The 22,248-nt window shown below is 39.0% G+C and overlaps 1 protein-coding gene across 5 annotated transcripts in view; it reads right to left on the reverse strand.

The window, feature by feature from the left end:
* Positions 1–230: 230 nt before the first annotated feature.
* LOC122064629 (transcriptional corepressor LEUNIG) overlaps positions 231–22,248 on the reverse strand; it is a 40,037-nt gene continuing 18,019 nt past the window's right edge. For all 5 annotated transcript variants that reach the window (XM_042628368.1, XM_042628370.1, XM_042628371.1 and 2 more), the window contains 4 exons: positions 20,616–20,771; positions 20,356–20,472; positions 9,126–9,332; positions 231–861 (listed from right to left, as the gene is read on the reverse strand). In XM_042628368.1, the coding sequence (XP_042484302.1) occupies positions 718–861; positions 9,126–9,332; positions 20,356–20,472; positions 20,616–20,771 (624 nt within the window). In that variant the 3' untranslated portion in view covers positions 231–717. The remainder of the gene's footprint in view (positions 862–9,125; positions 9,333–20,355; positions 20,473–20,615; positions 20,772–22,248) is intronic.

Consider the following 22,248-nt stretch of genomic DNA (forward strand, 5'->3'; position numbering starts at 1 on the left):
AAAAAAAAAATGATAAAGGCAGGATCTGATCCCTCAGACAACAGGCCATCATATCTTAACAACCTGCATTAACTGGCACCTTCTACTGGCAAAGTCAACCAAAAACAGGGAATCAGTTTAACAAACCTTGCTGATGCTCATGGATTCCATATTTTCTACTTGGCAGTCACTAATACAATCAGTCGTTAGAACCAATCAAGGTCCACCAATGAAGCAGATCAACAGAAGGATACAGGTCCAAGCCTTTTAACAGGCCAAATAGATCTACTATTGTAGCACAGCATCTCGAGCAAATTGACATTATAGCATAAATACATCAAAGGTGTTGGTTTGAAATCAATGCACGAACTTTATAATAGTGTATGTACATGAGTAAAAACTAATTGAAGTATTTGCAAACTCGCATGTTAGCAGGAGAGAGTTCTAGAAAGATTTACTAATGTTGCATCCCTCTCATATTGTAATGGTATATCAGGCTAAAACCACAACCGGCTGACACTACTACAACTACAACAGTGACGATCAAGATGGTTAGTACCTGATTGACAGACTCTTCTGATGTTAGCTGGGTTTTGTGGGACTAAAAAGATGCATGGACAAGGTCTAGCAACCCTTTCCCTGCTAGACCCACTGCAATCAAGGCAAACACTAATGTTAGACCTACCAATACACAAGCAGAAGCACTTTACCCATCAAATTATAGCGCCAGAACAGCAATCACTTCCAGAGCTTAACAAACTTGTCATGACTAGCAGAAGCCACCAACCCAGTCACATTTGATACTGCTAAGGCAGCAATTAGTCCTTCATGAGCAGACAAAGTCATTGTTTGGTTCTCATTCATGTTCCATAGTTCCAGAGACTGTAGAAAAAACCACAATTTCACAATATTATCAGTCAATTAACGAAATACTATGGAGCAAATTCATCTTTATTTTGCATCTCTAGAGAGTCCTGCTGAATTATTTATGGAGCAGAGGGGGGGGGGGGTTTAATAAATTATTTTTTAAACAATGAGATCAAAGTACTTGCCTGGTTTCATATCTATTAAGAAATTTAATTTACCTGTTTTCACTCTCTTTTTTTCTTTTTCTTTTTTTTGTTTCCTTTTTCCTTGCTCCAAAGGCATTTAAAAAGTTGTAGATATCAGGCACAATGATCAGACAAGAAAATAAGACTACAATAATATCCATTTTCAAATTTCTCTTCCATATTATATCGAAGATGTAGGGATTTTATCCCATTAGTTTTCCCACATGACCAATTAAGAGTTAGTGGTCTACAAGGTGTCTCATGGTTTAGCTTTTGGGTTTTGTACAATGACTTGGATTCTAAGTATTGTTACATGTTAACATCATGAATGGGGAGTGCCTGAAACTGACCACACAAGCCCTTTATAATAAGCAAAAAAGAACATAAATTACAAGTATGCCCCCCATCCAGCTGCCCCACACTAAATAGAGTCAATGGAGGGGGAAAGCTCTATTGTGCCCTTGTGGCACACTTAACATATATTCTAATACTCCCCCTCAAATTGGTGCATAGATATCACACATGCCCAACTTGACTAAACAAGAATAAAATATCTTCCCAACTAAACCCTAAGTGAATATATCAGCTAGCTGATCTGCAGACTTCACAAAGGGAACACAAATCAAGCTAGCATCCAACTTCTCTTTAATGAAGTGTTTGCCAATCTCCACATGTTTGGTATGGTCATGTTATACTGAATTATGAGCAATACTGATAGCAGCCTTGTATCACGGCAGAGCATCATAAGAAGACGAACAGGCACACCAATATCATCTAAGTGTGCGTAACTACAAAAACTCACAAATCTCTTGTGGCATATCACGAAACTCTGCTTCAACACTAGATCTAGCAACCACATTTTGCTTCTTGTTGCGCCAAGTAACAAGATTCCCACCCACGAAGGTACAATAACCTGAGATGGACTTTCTATCATGAGATCTAGCCCAATCAACATCTGTGTAAGCTTCAACTCTGAGATGATTATGAGGAGATAAAAGAATCTCTTATCCTAGGTAGACTTCATGTGTCTCAGGATAAGTAGGACTGCTTCCATATGGGAGGAATAGGGATCATGCATAAATTGACACACAAAACTGAAAGCCACGGCTATATCAGGCCGAGTATGGGAGAGACAGATCAACTTGTCTACCAACCGTTGGTCACGCACTTTGTCAACAGATTCACCCTCCTTTTCCTTGAGTCGTGTACTAACTTCCATAGGTGTATCAAAAGGATGACAGCCCAATAAACCAGTATATGACAATAGATCAAGGTTGTACTTCCTCTAAGATAGAAAGATGCCTTTAGAAAATTGAGCAACTTCAATCCCAAGAAAGTATCTTAGTTTTCCGAGATCCTTTATTTCAAACCCTCAACCAAGAAAGTCCTTGGGACAACCAATCTCAGCACTGTCATTCCCTGTCACCACAATGTCATCCACATAGGCGATGAGAATAGTAATTTTATCACCAAACCTCTTCATGAACAATGTGTAATCAGCATTGTGCTGCTTATACCCCATAGATGTCATTGCCTTGTGAAATCTCTTGAACCATGCTCTAGGTGACTGCTTCAAACAATAGAGAGCACGCTTCAACTTATAGACCTTGCCCTAAGTTCCTTTACTGGAGAAACCTGGTGGAATATCCATATATACTTCCCCATCGAGCTCTCCATAGAGGAAAGCATTCTTGACACCAAGTTGTTGAAGATCCCATCCTAGATTCACAACACATGAGAGCAACACTCGCACAGAGGTCAATTTGGTAACACCGATGGCTCTTCCAATGTGCAAATGTCCCCTAATAGTCAATTCCATATGTCTGAGTGAACCGTTTAGCTACAAGTCTTGCCTTTTACCAATCTACAAAGCCATCTATCTTCTGCTTCACCACAAACACCCACTTACAACCAACTGAGTTTTTCTCATGAGGAAGAGTCACAAGTTCCCATGTAGCATTCTTTCTTTTGGGCATCCATTACTTCCACCATTACGGCCTTCCATTTTGTATATGCAAGAGCTTCCTACCAATTCTGGGGAACACGAACAAAAGAAAGAGAAGACACAAAAGCACGATAAGAGAGAGAGAAAGGGCATCACATGGAACATGGGATGGGGTGTTGAGTGCAAGTCGTAGTGCCTCTACTAAAAGCAATAGGTTGGTTAGAAGAATAAATTATACCTAACACAATAGTCTCAGACGGCTCTTAATCCAGGGCTGGCAAGGGGATGTGTAAAGGTGCTATAGTAGTGGTAATGGTCTCAAGTTGCTTATTTATGGTTTGACCCCTACGATAGACTTGAAGAGTTGAATCATCAATCTGTCTCTGAAATTCACCAATAGTACGTTGAATGGGAGTCAACTCCCCCTGAGCTGGAACATTAATAGTCTTTGTCCCCTTACTCTCTGTAGGAGATTGTAGATACACCAGAGGTGGAGCAAGTAGATTCAGAGTCAACTCTTCACTGTCAATACCAGACTCCCCCTGAACAGATGGTGAGGAATAATAGCCAACGGATTCGTGAAACACAACATCCATGGTGACTATGGTACGCCTAATAGGAGGATCGTAACGCATGTATCCTTTCTGAGTAGGAAAATAACCTAGATAGATACACTTGATGCAACGATGTTCCAATGTTCCTAGTTAGTGGTGATACTAAGAAAGAGTTATCCCCATAAAAACGGCAATAAGAGTACGAGAATCAAGAACCCGAGTAGCATGTGCTTGATCAAGTAGGCAACACCGCAACAGTCAGGACAACATCACTCCAATATTGAGAGGGAAACTGTCTGGCAAACATCATTGCGCCGGCAATGTCCAATATCTCTTCTTGCGTTCAGCCATCCCATTCTGGCAGGAGTGCCAATGCAGCTAGTTTAATGATCACATGTTCAACAAGGTTCGAACTGACCCTCCATATATTCAGTACCATTATCACTACGAAGAATTTTCAGAGTAGCATTAGTTGTGTCTGAATCATCTCGTGGAATTGTTGAAAACGATTGAACACCTCACTTTTGTGTTGCATCATATAAACCCACGTTGTGCAAGAGTGACTAATAAAAAACAGAAAACAACAATTACCAAAGATAGATGTCCTACGATACGGACCCCACACATCAAAGTGAACCAAATGAAAAAGTGCAGAACTTCTTTTATTTAATGGAAAATAAATGGAACAAGTTTGTTGAGCCAAAATACAGGCTTCATAAAAAAAGTCATCCCTATTATATGGTTTAACTTATTGTGAAAATAAAATAAATAATGTTCCAAAGGGAGGATGTCCTATACGACAATGCCAATGTTGCAGATCAGAGGAAACAGAGTGTAACTAATGTGCAGTAGTAGAAACCGCAGCTATAGAAGAAAACCATCATCAAGCAAATAGAGACCACCCTACAACTTACCACATCCAATCGCCTTCCTTGTTGCCAGATCTTGAAAAACGCAATAGGAAGGGAAAAAAGTTACTTGACAATTCAAGCCCCTAGTAAGGCTACTAATAGATAGCAGATTAGTAGCAAAATTAGGGATATGTAAAACTGAATTTATTGTGAGAGACGTATAACACTAAATAAAACCCTTTCCAGAGACAAAAGATAGGGTGCCATCAGTGACCCCCACTTTTTCTCCACTTGAGGTGGATGAATGCTAGTAGAAAAGGTTTGAAGAACCGGTGTCAATGATCCAAGGACTGGAGACTACCAATGCACCACAAAACAAGATACCTGAATGAGCAAAGTTGGAACATGAAGGGACAAAATTGGCAGGTGCTGATAAATTGGAAGCTTGGAGAATATGCCTGAATGCCTGGAATTCCTCCTAGGAGAGGCTAGTATCAGCTACAGATGCTTTGCCAACAGTTTCAGCCTGATGGGCCTTGTTCTTGGATTAACCATGACCACGCTTAGCTTCAAAATCAGTTGGTTTCCCATCAAGTTTCCAACATGTTGCTTTGATATGGTATGGTTTGTTGCAGTGTTCACACTTCACCACTTCCTTGGTAGTGTCACTAGTACGGGCACTCCCACAGAAGTAGCAACCAATCTGTAGGGCTGATTTTTCGGTAGGGGAAGGGTGAAGCATAGAGTTATGACGACACTCCTCCGTATGAACCAGGGAAAAGGACTGTTCCAGAGTAGGGAATGGAAATCTGCCAAGTACTTGGACACGAATCTGATCATACTCAATATTCAAACTAGCCAAGAAATCGTACACCCTAATTTTGTCCACATGTTTTGCATAGGGAGCAATATCTTTAGCACTGGAGGGATGATAGTCTACAAAGTGATCAAGCTCATACCATAAAGTTCGAAGTTCAGCATAATACTTGGACACAGAGAGGTCTTATTGAGTAGTAGTACACACTTTCTTGCAAAGATTAAATACCTGAGCATCATTCCCTATTCGTCCATAGGTTTCTTTGGCAATAGCCCAGATCTAAGAAGAAATTCTAACAAGAATCCTCTAGAAATAGAATGATGCATAGAGTTTATCAAAAAATCCATTACTAGTCATTGGTGATCCATTTGTCCTGAGGGTACCCTCCTCAGAGGGTTTCTTTGATTGGCCCATGATATGACCAGTGAGACCTTTACCAGCAATCAAAAGATAAATGGTTCTAGACCAGATGAGATAATTAGTTCCCTCCAATTTCACAGAGCAAGCACCAAAAGGGATATATTCATCGCAACCTTGCCCATAAGAGTCTGATGTTGCAGTAGATGCAGTAGTTACTCCACTAGGGAGAAAACAACAATAAGTGGGAGAAATACCAAAGTCAAAAAGAGCCATTAGAAAAGGCCTATACTTGGATTGAACTGTCCAGTAAGGGTAATTTAAGCACTCCTTGATGGAGGAGATAGAAATAGGGAAGGAATTGTTGCAAGGGAGAAGAGAAGAATCACACACAGGTGGAGGGGGAAGAAGGTCTTACGACCAAGCAAACCACAAGGTTTCAACCAATTAATTAATTCATCATTCAAAATCTATCTACTAAATTGGGTTACATGCCTTTATATAATAAATTAAAATTAAAACTTGCCTAATTAAAATCTAAAACTGAAATTAGCAACTTCTAATTACTTACTAAATTCTAACTAATGAAATTGGAAACAAAATAAACACAAACTAGTAACTCTCTAATTGACTAAGAACTACCTAAAAATAAAAAATTGCATATCTTCCCAAATAAAATAACTCATTACTTCCTAAATAAAGTAAATCCTAAGATAATCAACTAATCCCAAAAATCAAATTGGATCCAGTTCGTCTCGATTGAGATTGTCCGAAGGGTCAACCCAGTTCAGCCTCAACTCTGCATCAACTCCCCCGATGTTGAGAAAAACTTGTCCACGAGTTTTAATGAAGGAAAGGATCAGCACCACTCGATTAGTATCCACAATCATTGGCTTTGATGGGGTTATGATCCAGCACATCGTGCTTTCATCCGTCACGGTCTCCTGATGGTCACCAACGAATGATATAATTTTTATCAGAATCTAATGGTGGGGTTTCACAATTGAAATTGGACGACTTATCAGTTCTTCAGATGCAACCTTGATCAGATTGTTCAGTTCATCCTGATCGTCACGTCTAGTGTAATCTGGCTCTTTCGCCACTAACCCGTCTCCGATCATGCTGCACACCTTATCACATAAGTGTATGGTACTTTCGGTAAGCTTTTGAAATTTTGATTGAAGTTCCTGGGATTCCGATCAATGTTCCTTCAATCCATCATCAAATTTTTTCTTAAGTTCCTCAATAAGATTAATAAATTCAAGGGGAAATGCCATCGGAGTAAAGGATTTTGTAGGAAATTTGCTTTGAGCCTCCCACAAATAAGACAACTTCACTAGGCAAGCGGAGGCAGAATTGTAAATATGGAGGTTCGCTTCTTTTCTTTGTTTTTTTTTTCAAAAAGATGGAAAAATTGAAAAAAAAAAATGGGACAACACAACAGAGTAGTACCAATGGGTCAAGGGCAAACTTGGAAACAGGTTAAAAAAGAGGATAACTCAGAATAAAACTAAAAGGGAAGGGCAATGATGGAAAAGTAAATATTTAAGAGTTTAAATCAAATATGACATAAGGGACTAGGGGTAATACTGGATTTGAGGAGATATAAGGCACTTATCAATTATTGTTAGAAAGCCGAAGGGGTGGAAGACGTAACCCACTCGCCTTCTACCTCTTTAGAGCCTGCTACGTTGATTAGGAGATGGCAACTGAGGAGCTTGACAGTGGCCATGAGGAAAACAGCAGCGAGAATCCAAGCATGAGTTCGACATGGATTTGGACTTTTTCTTTTTTCCTTTTTTCTTCGATGCTTCCTCCAGTCTCCACTTCTTATCATCTCTTCTTCTTCTTCTTCTTCTTCTTTTTTCCTGTCTTCTGATTCAGCCTCTTTCGCTGTCTGCTGATTTTTATTTTTTTTGCCGGCGGAACCCTGAGAACAGGGAGGGGATCTTGACTGAAACAAAAAGGAGGGGGATCTCAACTGAAGCAAAAGGGAGGGGTTTCAGCAAGGACGAGAAGAGGACCCATTAGGTTTTAGAAGAAAACCCTAAAATCTTCAAAGAAGAGGATCACACACGCACGCAGCTTTGGGCAACTAGGGCCACAAGGCTAGTCGAACTCCTCTGTAGGGGTGAGGGAGATATCCTCCAAATCTCAATCAATTCTGAGAAAGGGAACCCTAAAATCGATGGGAACAGGGTTTTGGGAAAGAAACCCTAAATTTTAGAAATCGCTTAAAAAGGTGGCTTCAATCTTGCAAGTAGGGACGGGTCCATCCAGGTTGATCATCTTGATCTTCAATAAGTGGAGATTTGGTCTTAGAAGTTGGAAGAACCAAATTCCAAAGGAGATGAAGAATAAAAAATCGCAGATAGGTAAGAACCCTAATTTTTCAAGGTTTTTGGTTTAAAACATTGAGGTGATATGTAGGACAGCAACTAGATTCATAAGAATTACCTCATTTGTGCTGTCCTATAGGTAATTAGGAAGGCAAAGGTGGGAGAAGATGGAGGCTTGTGAAGAAGATGGAAGATGAGAGAGGATGGGGCTTGCAATTTTGGGAACAAGAGAAGAAGTGAGGCTGAAAACCCTAGATCAGAAAATTAGACTCTAACACCATGTTAACAGCATGAATGGGATGAATGCTTGAATGATGCAACTAAATCACACAAGCCCTTTATTTATGATAAGTAAAAAAGAACAGAAATTACAAGTATGCCCCCCCCATCCAGCCGCCCCACACTAAATAGGGTTGGTGGAGGGGGGAAAGCCCTATTGTGCCGCTATGGCACACTTAACATATATTCTAACATTACCCTTTCAAATACCACGGTAATTAGAGTCCTAATCTATTTGCACTTCTTGATGGGATGACTGCGATGTTTGTCTAAAAATTGAGCGCTCTTGGTCCTCACACTATCCCAATTGCTGAGATACACTTAAGGGGAGCAAGAGAGAAAAACCTTGAGTTCCACCGTCAATACTGTAGGCATAGATCATGGTGAATGGTATGTGTTTCCCTGCTTTGCATTGTTTTATTCAAGAATTGGGATTCGAGATTTTTTTTTTCCTTGGGTGTGAAGATCACTATCAACAAAACATGCTAAGCCATTAAAAAAATTGGGTTACCCAACCTTATAGATGGCCTGTCAACAATTGGTCAGAGTGCAGCCCCAAAATCCAAGTGAAAGTTGAATTTCAAATTTTAATCTGGAACTGAAGTTAAGGTCAACTCTATATGAACAAATCAGAAAAGGGCTAATTATGCAGAGTCCAGGTCCGTCCCACCAAAAAAGAGGGAAAGGGGGAGAAGAAGAAGAATACATTAACGGGGCATTTGGTAAATCCCAGCATGGTAAAAATGGAATGTGGATACTTCAACGTCTACACAATAAATATTCTGACTACTGAATAATTCAATACTTTAGCACAGCAGTAATATGCAATGAAAGCATAAGCCAACAACAAAATTTTCCTTAGTTTTTGAAATAAGCAGAAAGATTTATGAGGTGATAAATTAGCACAGATGGTAATAAAACTGCATGAAATACAGAAGTGGAAGTAACTTGCCTGGTAACAGCCAATCACCAACAAATAAGGATAAGTGGGATGGAAGACACAGGAATGGAACTTGTTGCCATTACAGCTCAACTCATGAATGCACTCTCCTTCGCTCCCAGTGCCAATGTTCCATACTCTGACTGAGTCCTCACTCACAGACGCCACAAAATCACCAGAAGGATTCCAACAAACGGAATGAACTGGTTTTGTATGCCCCTACAATTAAAAATGGGCAAGGATAAAGAAAATATCAGTTTATCAGCAAGGCAGACAAAAATGATAGCAAGGTGAGATCTATTTGATGTAAAAAATGGGATCTTTATCATATAGCAACAATTTTGGGATTAACCTTTAGAAGTACAAGTGTTCTAAGCCAACATGAAATAAATACCAAAAATAGGCATCAGATTCAATGAGTTCAAGGGCAAGAGGATAAAGGATCAGAGGAAACTGACCAACTACTAGTCAACTAGGAAATCAACTGACGCACCTTTCCATGCCAAATATTTTGAATAATTTTTCCACAGAGAAACATCATCATCTGTTTAATTAAAATTTAAAAAGCCATTTCTTAGAACCTACCATGAAAGTCCACAACCTCCCAATGTAATTATGAAGAGGATAATTACTGCAGGATTTAGCTTAATAAATGTCGTTCAACTCCAAACAAAATCCCCATTTAAAAATAAAATTTAAAAGGTTAAGAACCCAAGACAAACTAATTTGCAGGATGTGTCAAGCCACAATGTCTTCAACTCAGAGGCCAAGTTTGAGCATCAGGTCTTCTTGAGACACATGCCAAATTGAAGGATCACTGGCAGGCTAAACAGAGCTGCAAAATTACGCACTTAATTTCTTCCCAAACTTAGGTTGCAGTATCCCAATCATGTTTCATACAACAACTCTACAAGTGCTTACTTGCTCTCTCATGGAATAAAGACTCTTGTTCCTCTTCCCATTCAGTGTCAACGATTAGCCTCATCAAGAATGATGATGGTCCTCAGCCTAGCCACTAGGACCACGTGATGCATAGAAACAACATAACATAAACGGACCGTTTCTATGGGTGGGAGCATAGGAAGCAAAAAAACAGAAACTGACGGTACAAGTTTTAAACAGTAAAAAGTTCCATACGGTGCTGTCAAAAAAATAGAAAACCATAAAAACGGAAAACAGACAGTACAGGTTTTAAACGTGTAGATTTAAAAAAAAATGGCAGTATACTTCTATAAACTAAAGAACTTTTACTTTAATACCTACAGCTAATGTTCAAAACAACTATAACATCCAACATTGATACATATATATTCCAAAACTCATTTTAAGTTCTAAGAGATTCATTGAATATCATCCAACATCAATTCTAAATTTATACATCATAACAAAAAACATGACCAAAGTCCCATTGAGCAATCTAGCTTGGCTATGATGTTGTTCATTTCTGTCAACTTAGTCAACACACTCCTGAAATGATGCATGTTTAGTTGGTGTTGGAAGTCATCACTCTAGAAACACTTTTCAGCAGATGCATCAGTTTATAGTTCAATTTCAGGGTCCGTGCATTGAATTTGAGTTGAAGGCGATGTCATGAGAAATGTAGCCCTTCGAGTCAGCTTCACTTGATGTGATTTAATGTTGATTTTGACAACTTGATATGGCTTACTATTTATTTTTAATGATATCAGATTATCAGGTATATGTAGTATACTAAATAATATTAGGAAAGAGGAAAAACATAAAAAAATAACAATTGGGCACCTTATCACGTAAGCACTTAGGCACCCCTCCACCACCTTGGGTCGCCTTGTCACCTTGATAACTATGTCCTTTACTCGAATCATCTCTATTTAATAGGGGAAAATCCTAATTTGACTCATAAAAGGACTCTTAATCACTCTAATACTCTCAACAAAGTAAAATAAAACTCAAAACAGAACTCTATATAGCTATTAAGTATCTTAATCTAACTCAAAACACTTAGCAACTACTAATACCGTGTACTAACTTTATCCCCACTTTAAGGGCCTATTAGTTAGGCCCATTACATCAATTAACCCAAAAAATAAGAAGCCCAAGGTATATAGTACCCAACCATGGGCTGTCTTTTGAGGCTCAATTGACCCAATTGGACAATCTTAACTACATCAATTGCCCCGGTGTTGAGAAAAACTAGCCCTCAAGTTTTGTAAAATGGGAGAATCAGCACCATTTGACCGGCATCCACAATCATCAGCTTTGATGGGACAATGATCCAGCACATTTCAGGATCAACCATCATGCTCTCCTGATGATCATTAGCAAACGTTAAGTCTCTAATTGGAATTTCATCATGGGGTTTAACATCTACAATTGGACTGTCAATCAATTCCCAGCTTCAATCTTGATCGGACTACTTCATTTTTACCATCACTTTCATTGTCCACCTTTTCAGCCACTTCTGATCCGTCCACTGAAGCTTTTATCATGCTCAACACTTCATCGCAGAAGTAGTCAGTATTTTTGACAACCTATCCCAAATCAACAGGCTTTGTTTGAAGATCAAGAAACCGCACTTGCAAACTTTCTTGGAGCGTATGGATTTCATGACTAACCGAACGGAATAAATGGTCAACCTCCATGGCCTTAGGTTCAACTCTGATACCAAATAATGCAATCTAAAAATCCAGATTATGGATCTCAAATGCATGCAGGCCCAATAATCAAATATATGATCAGATCTAAGATAAAGGAAGCACCCAATATTGTCGAGGGAAAAAATCAAATCAATGGAAGGGGAGGGAAGAGAAATGAGATCGATCTTGTTAGGCGGAAGAAGAGAATACATGAGAAGATAAGAAATGGTCTAGGACACCAATCACGTATTGTAAAATTCCTAATTTGACACATAAAAGGACTCTTAATCTCTCTAATACACTCAATAAAGTAATTAAACTCAAAATAGAGCTCTATCTAGCTGTTAAGTATCCTAATCTAAATCAACTTAAATATTAATCCCATGGACTAACTTTATCCCCACTTTGAGCTTATGAATTAAGTCAATTACATCGATAAACCCAAAATATAAGAAGCACAAGGTTCATAGAACCCAACCATCGGCCAAAATAAAGTCTTCCAATGCCCGATTGACCCAATTGGACAATCTTAATTGCATCAGCCACATTATAATTAAATATGCTAATGGTTAGACCAGAGAAGGGAGAGATTCCAAACTCCCTTCTACAGTGACTTTCAGGGGGCTGTTGAACAGTATCGTATGCTCCGACTGTTTCATCCTTGGTTAAGATATGATGATAAGGTAGGTTTTGGAAGATTTGTGGTGGGAGAGACTAGCCTCAAGGATAGATAGCCTTGACTTCATTCTATTTCATGCTCCAAGAGCAAACCTGTTGGTGAGTGTGTTGTCTCTCAGATGGTGGGTTTACCCTAAATCTGGGTTCAGCAGACGCTTTGGCAAGTATGAGGCTAAGTGGCTAACCATGTTAGGTCCTTTTTTGATTGTCTTCAGGAGTGTTTCCATTTTAAAAATGAGCAGGACAAGAGGGTTTGGTATCAAGCTCCTCTTGCAGGCAGTGCAAGTTTTTTGGAGTATTTTATTGGCACTGTGTTGGTCCATTTAGAACCTAGGTGATCTATCCATGACTAGAATGAAGCTTGGGTGAAACTAAGTGGGGGTCCCCAACTGATGTTGAAGAATCAACTGATGAGCTGTGGTTAGGGGTGAAATGCCACTTGAACCCAGAGCTGGTACTCCTCAAAATGCGTTCTAGCTGCTCATTCAGAGAGTTTTTCCTTCCTCGTAAACAGTAATATGGTGACCAGGTGACACCAGAATGATTTATCAGGCTGCAACTAGTAATACTTCCAAGGATGTCCCTATTGATATTTATTTAGGGATTAAAGGATGCTTCTTTGTTGAACAAGAATGGGTGCCTTCAGGGAATCTGTGTCCTTCAGGAATAATCGGGACTGTTAAAAACAGAGTCAGACATGGCTGTCAAGGCAACTGGGCAACTCAAGGCGCGGAGGGGTGCGTAGGAAACAAGGCACCCATCTAGGGGTCGGGTAGGCTCCCTAGGCATGCAGTACATTAATTTTATAAGATTATGCTTAAATGCAACATTGAAACCCTATCAATGCAATATAAAATAATTTAGCTAGTAATGACCAACTTAGAGAAAACCAACTGATAAACAGAGCATAGGATATAATGTAAGCATATTCACAAAAAAATCAAGCAATAAACATAAATCAACATAAGCTTGTGAAGTGTCAAAAAAATAAAATAAATTAAGACCTGTTGTCACAAGGCCACAAGGAGACGCCTAGGCATCCAAGAATGTGTCTGAATGCCTAGACGATGTCTTGACCAGTTTAGACATTTCTAACAGGTGAAGTTATGACAATGTTATGGTAGATAGTAATTCTGCAATTATCATAGGGTAGTTTGCAAAAGGTATTGAACCACCTTGGAGGTTTCGCATCTTAACTATCTTACTTTTCCATTTGGTCTTATCGGTTGAAGTATCCTTTTCATTAGAAACCAAAGTCTGCTAACTCCTTGGCAGATGAGCTTGGTAGACAAGGAGTATTGAGGCCTCATATTGTGGTTAGGGAGGATTATCCTTGGTGAGAGCTATTTGTTGGCATGGTTTCCTGGCCCTCTTTGGACTTTATTGTAATTATTTTTGTTTCATGTCAATGTGTTATTAGTCAAGGCAATGAGCTTTGAGCTTTGGCTCTGTGTATTATTTTATCCTACCGACTTCAAATAAATTTTGAATCAACTTATGGAGTCAAAAATCTAGTTACCTACAGTGAATCTTGAACTATAAGGGAGATTGATGCAGGCACGCTTACAAAATCTGTGGGTGATGGGCCCATATAGAACCATAAACAGAAGAAAAAGAAAGAACAGATAGAAGTTTGCTCACTACGAACAGAGCTCAGACTTGCCCATTAGACCGCTTGGAAGAAAATAGCTATGCCCAAAAGTTATTATTCCACTCAAAATATACAGTTTGAAAAGCTTTATAACCAAACCCTCAGCTTCCTACCCAAGTTTGAATTTTTGGCTCCTTAAAAAAAAATCTGAGTACAACTTTGATTACAAGTTTGGCAACTTCAACAACTGTTGTACCCCTTTCCAAACAAACAAAATTCAAATTCAAGAAGTAAACTCAAAATAAGATTCCTAATCTAATTATCCGACCCCATTTAGTTGGGATAAGGCTGAGTTGAGTTGAGTCATTTCTTTTGGCTCTATTTTTGGAGAGTCATAACTTCTTTGCTTTGGCACGATTTTAGTTCTGTTTGATGGCTTATTTAGGTATCTTTCAAATCAGACCAAAATCTTTTGATTCTGAGCAATTTTCTAATGCAGTGTTAATTTGTAGAGAAATACTATTTTAGAAAATCCTAATTAGATTACAGCAACTCATCCAACTCCATGAGGTCAACTACAGCCTACAGGAATTCAGTTCTGCTATTCAACTCTCTGAGGTCATGTTACCTAAAACAATGCGACTGAAATAACCAAGTATGCTAATCTGATGCTCCCAAACACCAAAACTGATCCAATGGTTCATCAAATCATAGGAATTCTTCTCTAGATGCTCCCCAATGCAGAGATAAGGCAGAATCTTTGGCAAGTTTTGCCAAAAGAGAGCATGCACCAGGTCTAATTCTATTAATTTAATTCAAGCAAGTTCTCACATGTCTTCCCTTTATTCAGGTCTCAAGTGGGCTAGGAAACTTGTTAGAAGGAGCACTTGTGTGATCAGTTAGTACACACAAGCATTCTCCCCATTCATCAGTTAGCATGGTATCAGAGCCTAACTTCTAATCTAAGTTTCCAGTTTCCAGCCCCTTCTTCTTCTCTCCTCAAGAATTGCAAAACTCCATTCACTTCTCTTCCATCACCTTTATTAGCCTCCATCTTCTCCTACCTTTGTCTCCTTAATTTCCCAAGGACAGCACTAATGAGGTGATTCCTACGAATCTAGTGGCTGTCCTATACCATACCTCATGAACTAAAACCCAGAACCCTTGCAAGAAAATTAGGGTTCTTCACCTCTGTGATTTTTTGTTCTTCTACTTTCAGGGAGTGTGGCTTCTACCTCTATAAAGGATACACCTCTACCTCTTGAAGATCAAATTCAGCAACTAGAAGGACTCATCACTACTTGCAAGATTGAAGATCAACCCTAATCAATTTTTGCAAAATCAGGGTTTTTTCTCCAAAAACTTGACCAAATCGATTTTTGGGATTCCCTCCTCAAAATCAGCTGATTTTTTTTAGGAAATCATCCTCACTCTTGAAGAGAAGATCGACCAGACTTGTGGCCCTATCTACCAAGTTTTTTGAGCAATCTCCCATCATCTTGGATATTTAGGGTTTTCTCCCAAAACCCTATTTTTGCCTATCTCAACAGTTCATCGGAATTAGATATAATTTGGAGGAGTGTCTCACTATCCTTACTGGGCAATTTGATCCAAGTATAGACCTTTTCCGACCCCTGGTTTTGAAGATCTGGTCTTTCTCTCACTCATTGTCGATTTTTTATTGGTTCAATCATGTCTGAAGTAACTACTGTAACCTCTGGATCTGATGGACAAAGTCGCAGTGATTACATGGCTTTTGGGGATAGCTCTGTGAAATTGGAGGAAACTAATTAGTTCGTCTAGTCCAAATCTACCTATCTTACCATTGCTGGTAGAGGCCTCACTGGACACGTTACAAGGAAATTAAAGAAACCCTCTGTTGAGGATACCTCCTGACCCAATGACTCTTTGGTAATGGATTATTTTATTGGTTCTATTCATCAATCTATTTCTAGAGGATTTTTGCTCTTAGATACTGCTTCTTAGATTTGGGTTGTTCCCAAGGAAAATTATGGGCAACTAGGGAATGATGCTTAGGTATTTAATCTTCGCAAGAAGGTTCGTACCACTACCCAACATGAACACTCTGTGTCCAAATATTATGTTGAACTTCAAACTCTATGGTATGAACTCGATCACTTTGCAAATTATCATCCCACTAATGTTGAATACAGTAAGGCTTATACCAAACATGTGGACAAAATTAGGATGTATGATTTTTTAGCTGATCTGAATGTTGAGTATGATCAGATTCGTGTTCAGGTGCTTAGCAAATCTCCCTTCCCTACTATGGAATAGTCCTTTGCCTAGTTTATATGGAGCAATGTCATCGTAACTCTATGCTTTAGACTCCCACCACTAAAAACAAGCCCTACAGACTGGATCCACTACTACCTCTGAGGGTACCAGCAAGAAGATTGTTAAATGCGAATATTGTCGCAAGCCATACTATACCAAGGACAATTGTTGGAAGCTCCATGAAAAATTTGCTGATTTTGAGGCAAAACATGCCCATGGTCAATCCAAAAACAAAGCTTATCAGGCTGAGACTGTGGACACCCCACCTGCAACTGAGATTGGACTCTCTCAGTAGGAACTCCAAGCTTTCAAACGTATGCTCAAGGCTTCCAATTCTTCAACTCCCTACCAATCCAGTCCCTCCAGGTTCCAATTTTTCTCACTTAGGTATTTTATTTGGTGGTCATTGTGCATCGGTCGTCTCCACTCCCTGGATCATTGACTCTGGTGCCATTGATCACATGACCGATTCCCCCAATCTATTTCACCAGTATTCACCCACCAATTAGGACCTTATCTCTTTTATTTCTGCATTTAGTTAAACCATGTACTAGGGATTTTTTTTGTGAACCCTGTACTCTGGCTAAATAGACTCATTCCAGTTATTTACCTTCAAATAAAATAAGCTCTTCTATTTTTTATTTGGTTCACTCTAATGTATGGGGTCCATCTCGTCGGACATCTATTTCTGGAAAAATATGGTATGTGACCTTTATTGAGTGTCACTCTAGAATTACTTAGGTTCATATGATGCAGCACAAAAGTGAAGTGTTCAATTGTTTTCAACGGTTCCATAAAATGATTCAGACTCAATTCAATACCACTCTGAAAATTCTTCGCAATGATAATGGAACAGAACACATGGAGGTTAGTTTCAAAAATACTAGCTGATCATAGGATTCTTCATCAAAGTTGTGTCGGCACTCTTGCTCAGAATGGGGTGGCTGAATGCAAGCATAGGCACTTGTTGGATGTTGCTCAAGCCATGATGTTTACTAGACAGGTTCCATCTCAATACTGGAGCGATGTTCTCGTAGCAGCTTACGTAATCAATCACATGCCTACTCGTGTCCTCAACTCTCGAACTCCTGTTAAGGTTCTTCAAGGGACTACATCCTTCTCGGTGCCTCAAAGACGTTTGGGTGTGCTTGCGATGCTAGGGATGATCATTCACCAGGAAAATTGGAACCTTGAAGTACTAAGTGTATCTTTTGGGGTTATTCTCCTACACAAAAAGGATACAAGTGTTACCAACCTCCTACTTGACGTATTATGATAATAATGGATATTGTGTTTCATAAATCTGTTTGTACTACTCATCGTCACCTCTTCAGGGTAAGTCTAGTATTAGTAGTGAAGAAAAGATGACTTTGAATCTGCTTGCTCCACCAATGTACCTATCATCTTCCACTCAGGATCCTAATGCTCCACAAGACAGTGAGGGGGCAGAGCCTATGACAGAGACTCATGTCCCTATGGTCCCAACTAGGAGATGACTCCAATCCAGAGAACCATTGTGAATTCCAGAGACAAATTGATGAATCCGTTCTTCTAGTTTATAGTAGGGGACATACCAGAAATAAACTTCAGAACATCACCACTACTGCAGCACCTATACACATCCCTTCACCAACTCCAGATCAAGAATTGATTGAGCCTCATACCTCAAGTATAATTTCTCCTTCTGACCAACCTATTGCTCTAAGAAAAGGCACTAGTACCTATACTCAACACCCTATATCTCATATTGTTTCATATAATTCCCTTTCTCCCACCTATCGTGCTTTTGTGTCTTCCCTTTCTTCTACTTGTGTTCTCAAGAATTGGCAGAAAACTTTTGTAGATAAAAAATGGAAGACCACAATGGAGGAAGAAATGGATGCCTTAAAAAAGAATGCTACATGAGAACTTATGACACTTCCACCTGGGAAGGGACATATTGGTTGTAAGTGGGTGTTTGTGGTAAAATAGAAGATCGACGGTTCTGTGGACAGATACAAGGCAAGGCTTGTGGCTAAAGAGTTCACTTAGACATATGAAATTGACTACCAGGAGACATTTGCTCCAATTGCCAAGTTGACCTCTGTGCGAGTGTTACTTGCATGTGTTGTGAACCTAGAATGGGAACTCCAACAACTTGTGATATAAAGAATGTTTTCCTCCATGGAGAGCTCAATGAGGAAGTACATATAGATACTCCACCATGCTTCTCAAGTACAAGAACTCAAGACTAGGTCTATAAGTTGAAGTGTGCTCTTTATGATTTGAAGCAGTCACCTAAAGCCAAGGTTTAAGATCTCGCTCTTGCCCTCCATCTCGCTATCCAAAAAAGAGAGATCTGGTGAGATCTTAGTGAGATCATGTATATTTTCCCAGTCGACTCGGTGGTTGGTCTCAGTGGCCATCTGGTCTTTGTAGCCCCTGAAACTTTATATATACCCTATTTTAGGCCTTCTAAACACAATGGAAACATCAGTTTTCTTAAAAATAAACCTAAAATAGTATTTGACTTCGTACCTTATGTAAGTAGTCTCCGACTCTTCGGACCCTAGGCCAGTATGCTCTATTCCACATTCCACAATCCACATTCCACAATAAACACATGACACAACATAATCATAAGAATTTAAAAGACATCATAGATAATTACTTAATTGTTTAACAATTAACACTGATGACTAATGAGTCACATTCACATACATTGAAAATTAAAGTAACTCCAAATGTTGATGAGGAGGTAATATTCTCTACTTTTTAAGCTTCAATGAGTGTAGGAATGGAGATCCTCAAGCAAAAGCTCCAAAATCCTTGCTCCTTAATGTTTTTTCTCCAAAAAAGTAGAAAGGCGAGATTTGGTGAGATAGAGGCGAGATCTCGGTCGAGTTTTTGTAAAATTATAACTCGCCATACATCTCGCCTTTTTAAAAAAGAGAAATATTAGCGAAATCTCGCCGAGATCTTAAACCATGCATAGAGCGTGGTTTGGAAGATTTCACAAGGCTATGACATCTATAGGTTATAAGCAGAATAATGCTAACCACACATTGTTCATAAAAAGGTCTGGTGAGAAAGTTACTATGCTCATTGTTCATATGGATGACATCGTGGTAACAAGAAATGATAGTACTAAGATTAATCATCTCAAGGTTTTCTAGGCAGAGAATTTAAGATAAAAGATCTTGGAAGTTAAGGTACTTTTTTGCCATTGAAGTTAGGTCTTCAAAAGGCATCTGTCTCTCTCAAAGGAAGTACATCCTTAATCCACTGTCCGAGACAGGTATGTTGAACTGCCATCCTTCTGATACTCCTATAGAAGCAGTTATGCATAACTTTAATCAGCTCCAAGGAAAGGGATCATTTTATCTCCTCATGATCATCTCCTACTTAAAACTTATACAGATGCTGAATGGCTGGTTCACCTGACAAAAAGTCCATCTCTAGTGAAAACCTTGTCACTTGGCACGGCAAGAAGCAGAATGTGATAGCTAGATCTATTGCTGAAGCAGAATTTTGTGGCTTGGCACAAGGGATTTATGAGTTATTGTGGTTGCGTACACTTTTGGATGATATTGGTAGACTTGTTCGTCTTCCAATGATGCTTTACTGTGATAACAAGGTTATTATCAGTATTTCTCATTATCCAGTACAGCACGACCAAACCAAACACGTGGAGATCGACAGACACTTCATCAAAGAGAAGTTGGATGCTGGTTTGATTTGTGTTCCTTTTGTGAAGTCTGGTGATCAATTAGTTGATATGTTCATTAAGGAGTTGGTTGGAAGGATGTTTCATACTAGTTTAATCAAGTTGAGCATGTGTAGCATCTATGCACCAACTTGAGGGGGAGTGTTAGAATGGGGGTTAAGTGTTTCCCCTCTCCACCGACCCTATTTAGAGTGGCGGCAGGATGGGGGGTATACTTGTAATTAGCTTATGCTTTTTAGACTTGTACTCCTATTATGACTTTATTTTTGCATATTATGAATAAAGGGCTTGTGTGATCAGTTAGTACACACAAGCATTCTCCCCATTCATAATGTTAACAAAATTATAACAAACCTGCAGTGTATGCCGGCAAGCTTGAGTCTCAACATCCAATATGGATACAACATTCTCAGCAGCAGCTGCAAGATACCTTCCAACACGGGGCTGAAACCTCATCTGGGTTGTACCACCCTGCATTAAACAATAAACACATAAAGCTTAAAAGCTAATAAGCACAAAAATCATTGACAATCTGTTACCCTAAACCCCAACCGTCTAACAAGATGATGTTCCACAGAATTGAACTCAAAACCACGATGTCCACTGTTTCATACCTTGAACACCATAGCACAGCTACCATTTTTGATACTCCAATATCGTATCTCACTATCTCCATCACAAGAGCAGATGAGATCCTCTTTATTTGGGTGGAAGTCCAATGACATGACAGAAGCAGAATGTCCTGTGAAGGTACGGAGTGAATAGCCCGGCTGCACAGTGGAATTACATCGCATCAAGAGTATATTCACCATGTTACTGATCAGAAAGACACAGAAACAGAACGAAACCAATATGACTGCAGCATCATTATGGATTCTAAAGGTAGCTTAACAAGATCACGCATTTACAATGAATAAAGAACAAAAAGAATTTTGGTTTCAAATCAACCTCTCGAGGCACAGATAGTGTCGTAGAAAAAATGAAGGGCATGAAATATAGCTCTTACATGCACCTCTGTGAGCCTGCGGCCAAAATTAAACTAATGAAGTAATTCGATTATGCTTTTGAGCTATTTGTAAAGGTTTAGGAATCTCTATCCAGAGAAACTAAAGGAGCAAACCAAGTACTTAAGATCTTCCCTTTATATTAGTTTCTCTCTTTTCTTTTTCTTTTAAAGATTTCCCACCATATAGCTTCAAAAATTGTAGACCTGTCCCAGGACCCACTGAGTATAGGATTCCAGTGTTTCAGATACCAACAGTGTGTCCAATGACATACAAATATTTGCACTCAAAACAGTTTCACAACAAGAAGACCTCTATGCACCCTATAAACTAAGAGAAATGAGCAACCCATAACCACAATTAAAGAGAGAAGTGACCCCAACCTCAAAGCCAACAGGATAATTCCTCCTGCAGTTATATGCATATCAATAATGAAACGGCAACTCGGTAACAGAATAAAGTAATAAAGTATTTGACTTTTCCCGAACCAAGCAGATTTTGCTCCACTAGGTAAAGTGGATATAAGCACACTTAATAATTGTGCTAAAAACATCCGAGCATACATTCTTCTTCAGAGACTGAGTCCCCTCTCTCTCTCTCTCTCTCTCTCCCCCCAATCCCCCCCACCCCACCCCACCCCACCCCCCAAAAAATTTAAGCCCAAGATTCGAGGATCCTGGTAAACCCTTTAGGATTTTATTCATTTAGAAAAACTGAACTACGAGAAGGGATGATGTTACCTGACCCATTAGGAAAAAATCAGTGCATGCCATAACAAGAATCTTCGTTTTTAACTGTCCTATACCTAAATTATCTTCAGAAAGTATAACTTTCCTATCCAAAGGGAAATAAAACCAAAAAAAAAAAGCACAAGTACATTTCTGAAAATCAATAGGTTTGGTCTTCAACCAGAACCTAAACACAAATAAATAGAAGAAATAGAGATCTCAGTCTGTCTGAGAAATCCCAGCCAGAAACAATATATTGTGCAATAATGTCATTGATCACAAATGCATTAGACGATATATACTTTTCATGGATGTAACACATCAGAAACAAATTACTTGGGACTGTCAACGGGACCTATTATCTACTGAGATAATATCTGAATTATGAAAAACTATGTTGTAGAAGAATTTGTAAGTGGTGGAGGGCCGGTTAGCAAAAGGGAAAATCTAAGTAACACAATTCAATTTATTCTCAAATCTGAGTTCTAATTACACGGTTACATGTACTTAAATAA

Source organism: Macadamia integrifolia, unplaced genomic scaffold, assembly GCF_013358625.1.
Source record: "Macadamia integrifolia cultivar HAES 741 unplaced genomic scaffold, SCU_Mint_v3 scaffold170, whole genome shotgun sequence".
NCBI lineage: Eukaryota > Viridiplantae > Streptophyta > Magnoliopsida > Proteales > Proteaceae > Macadamia > Macadamia integrifolia.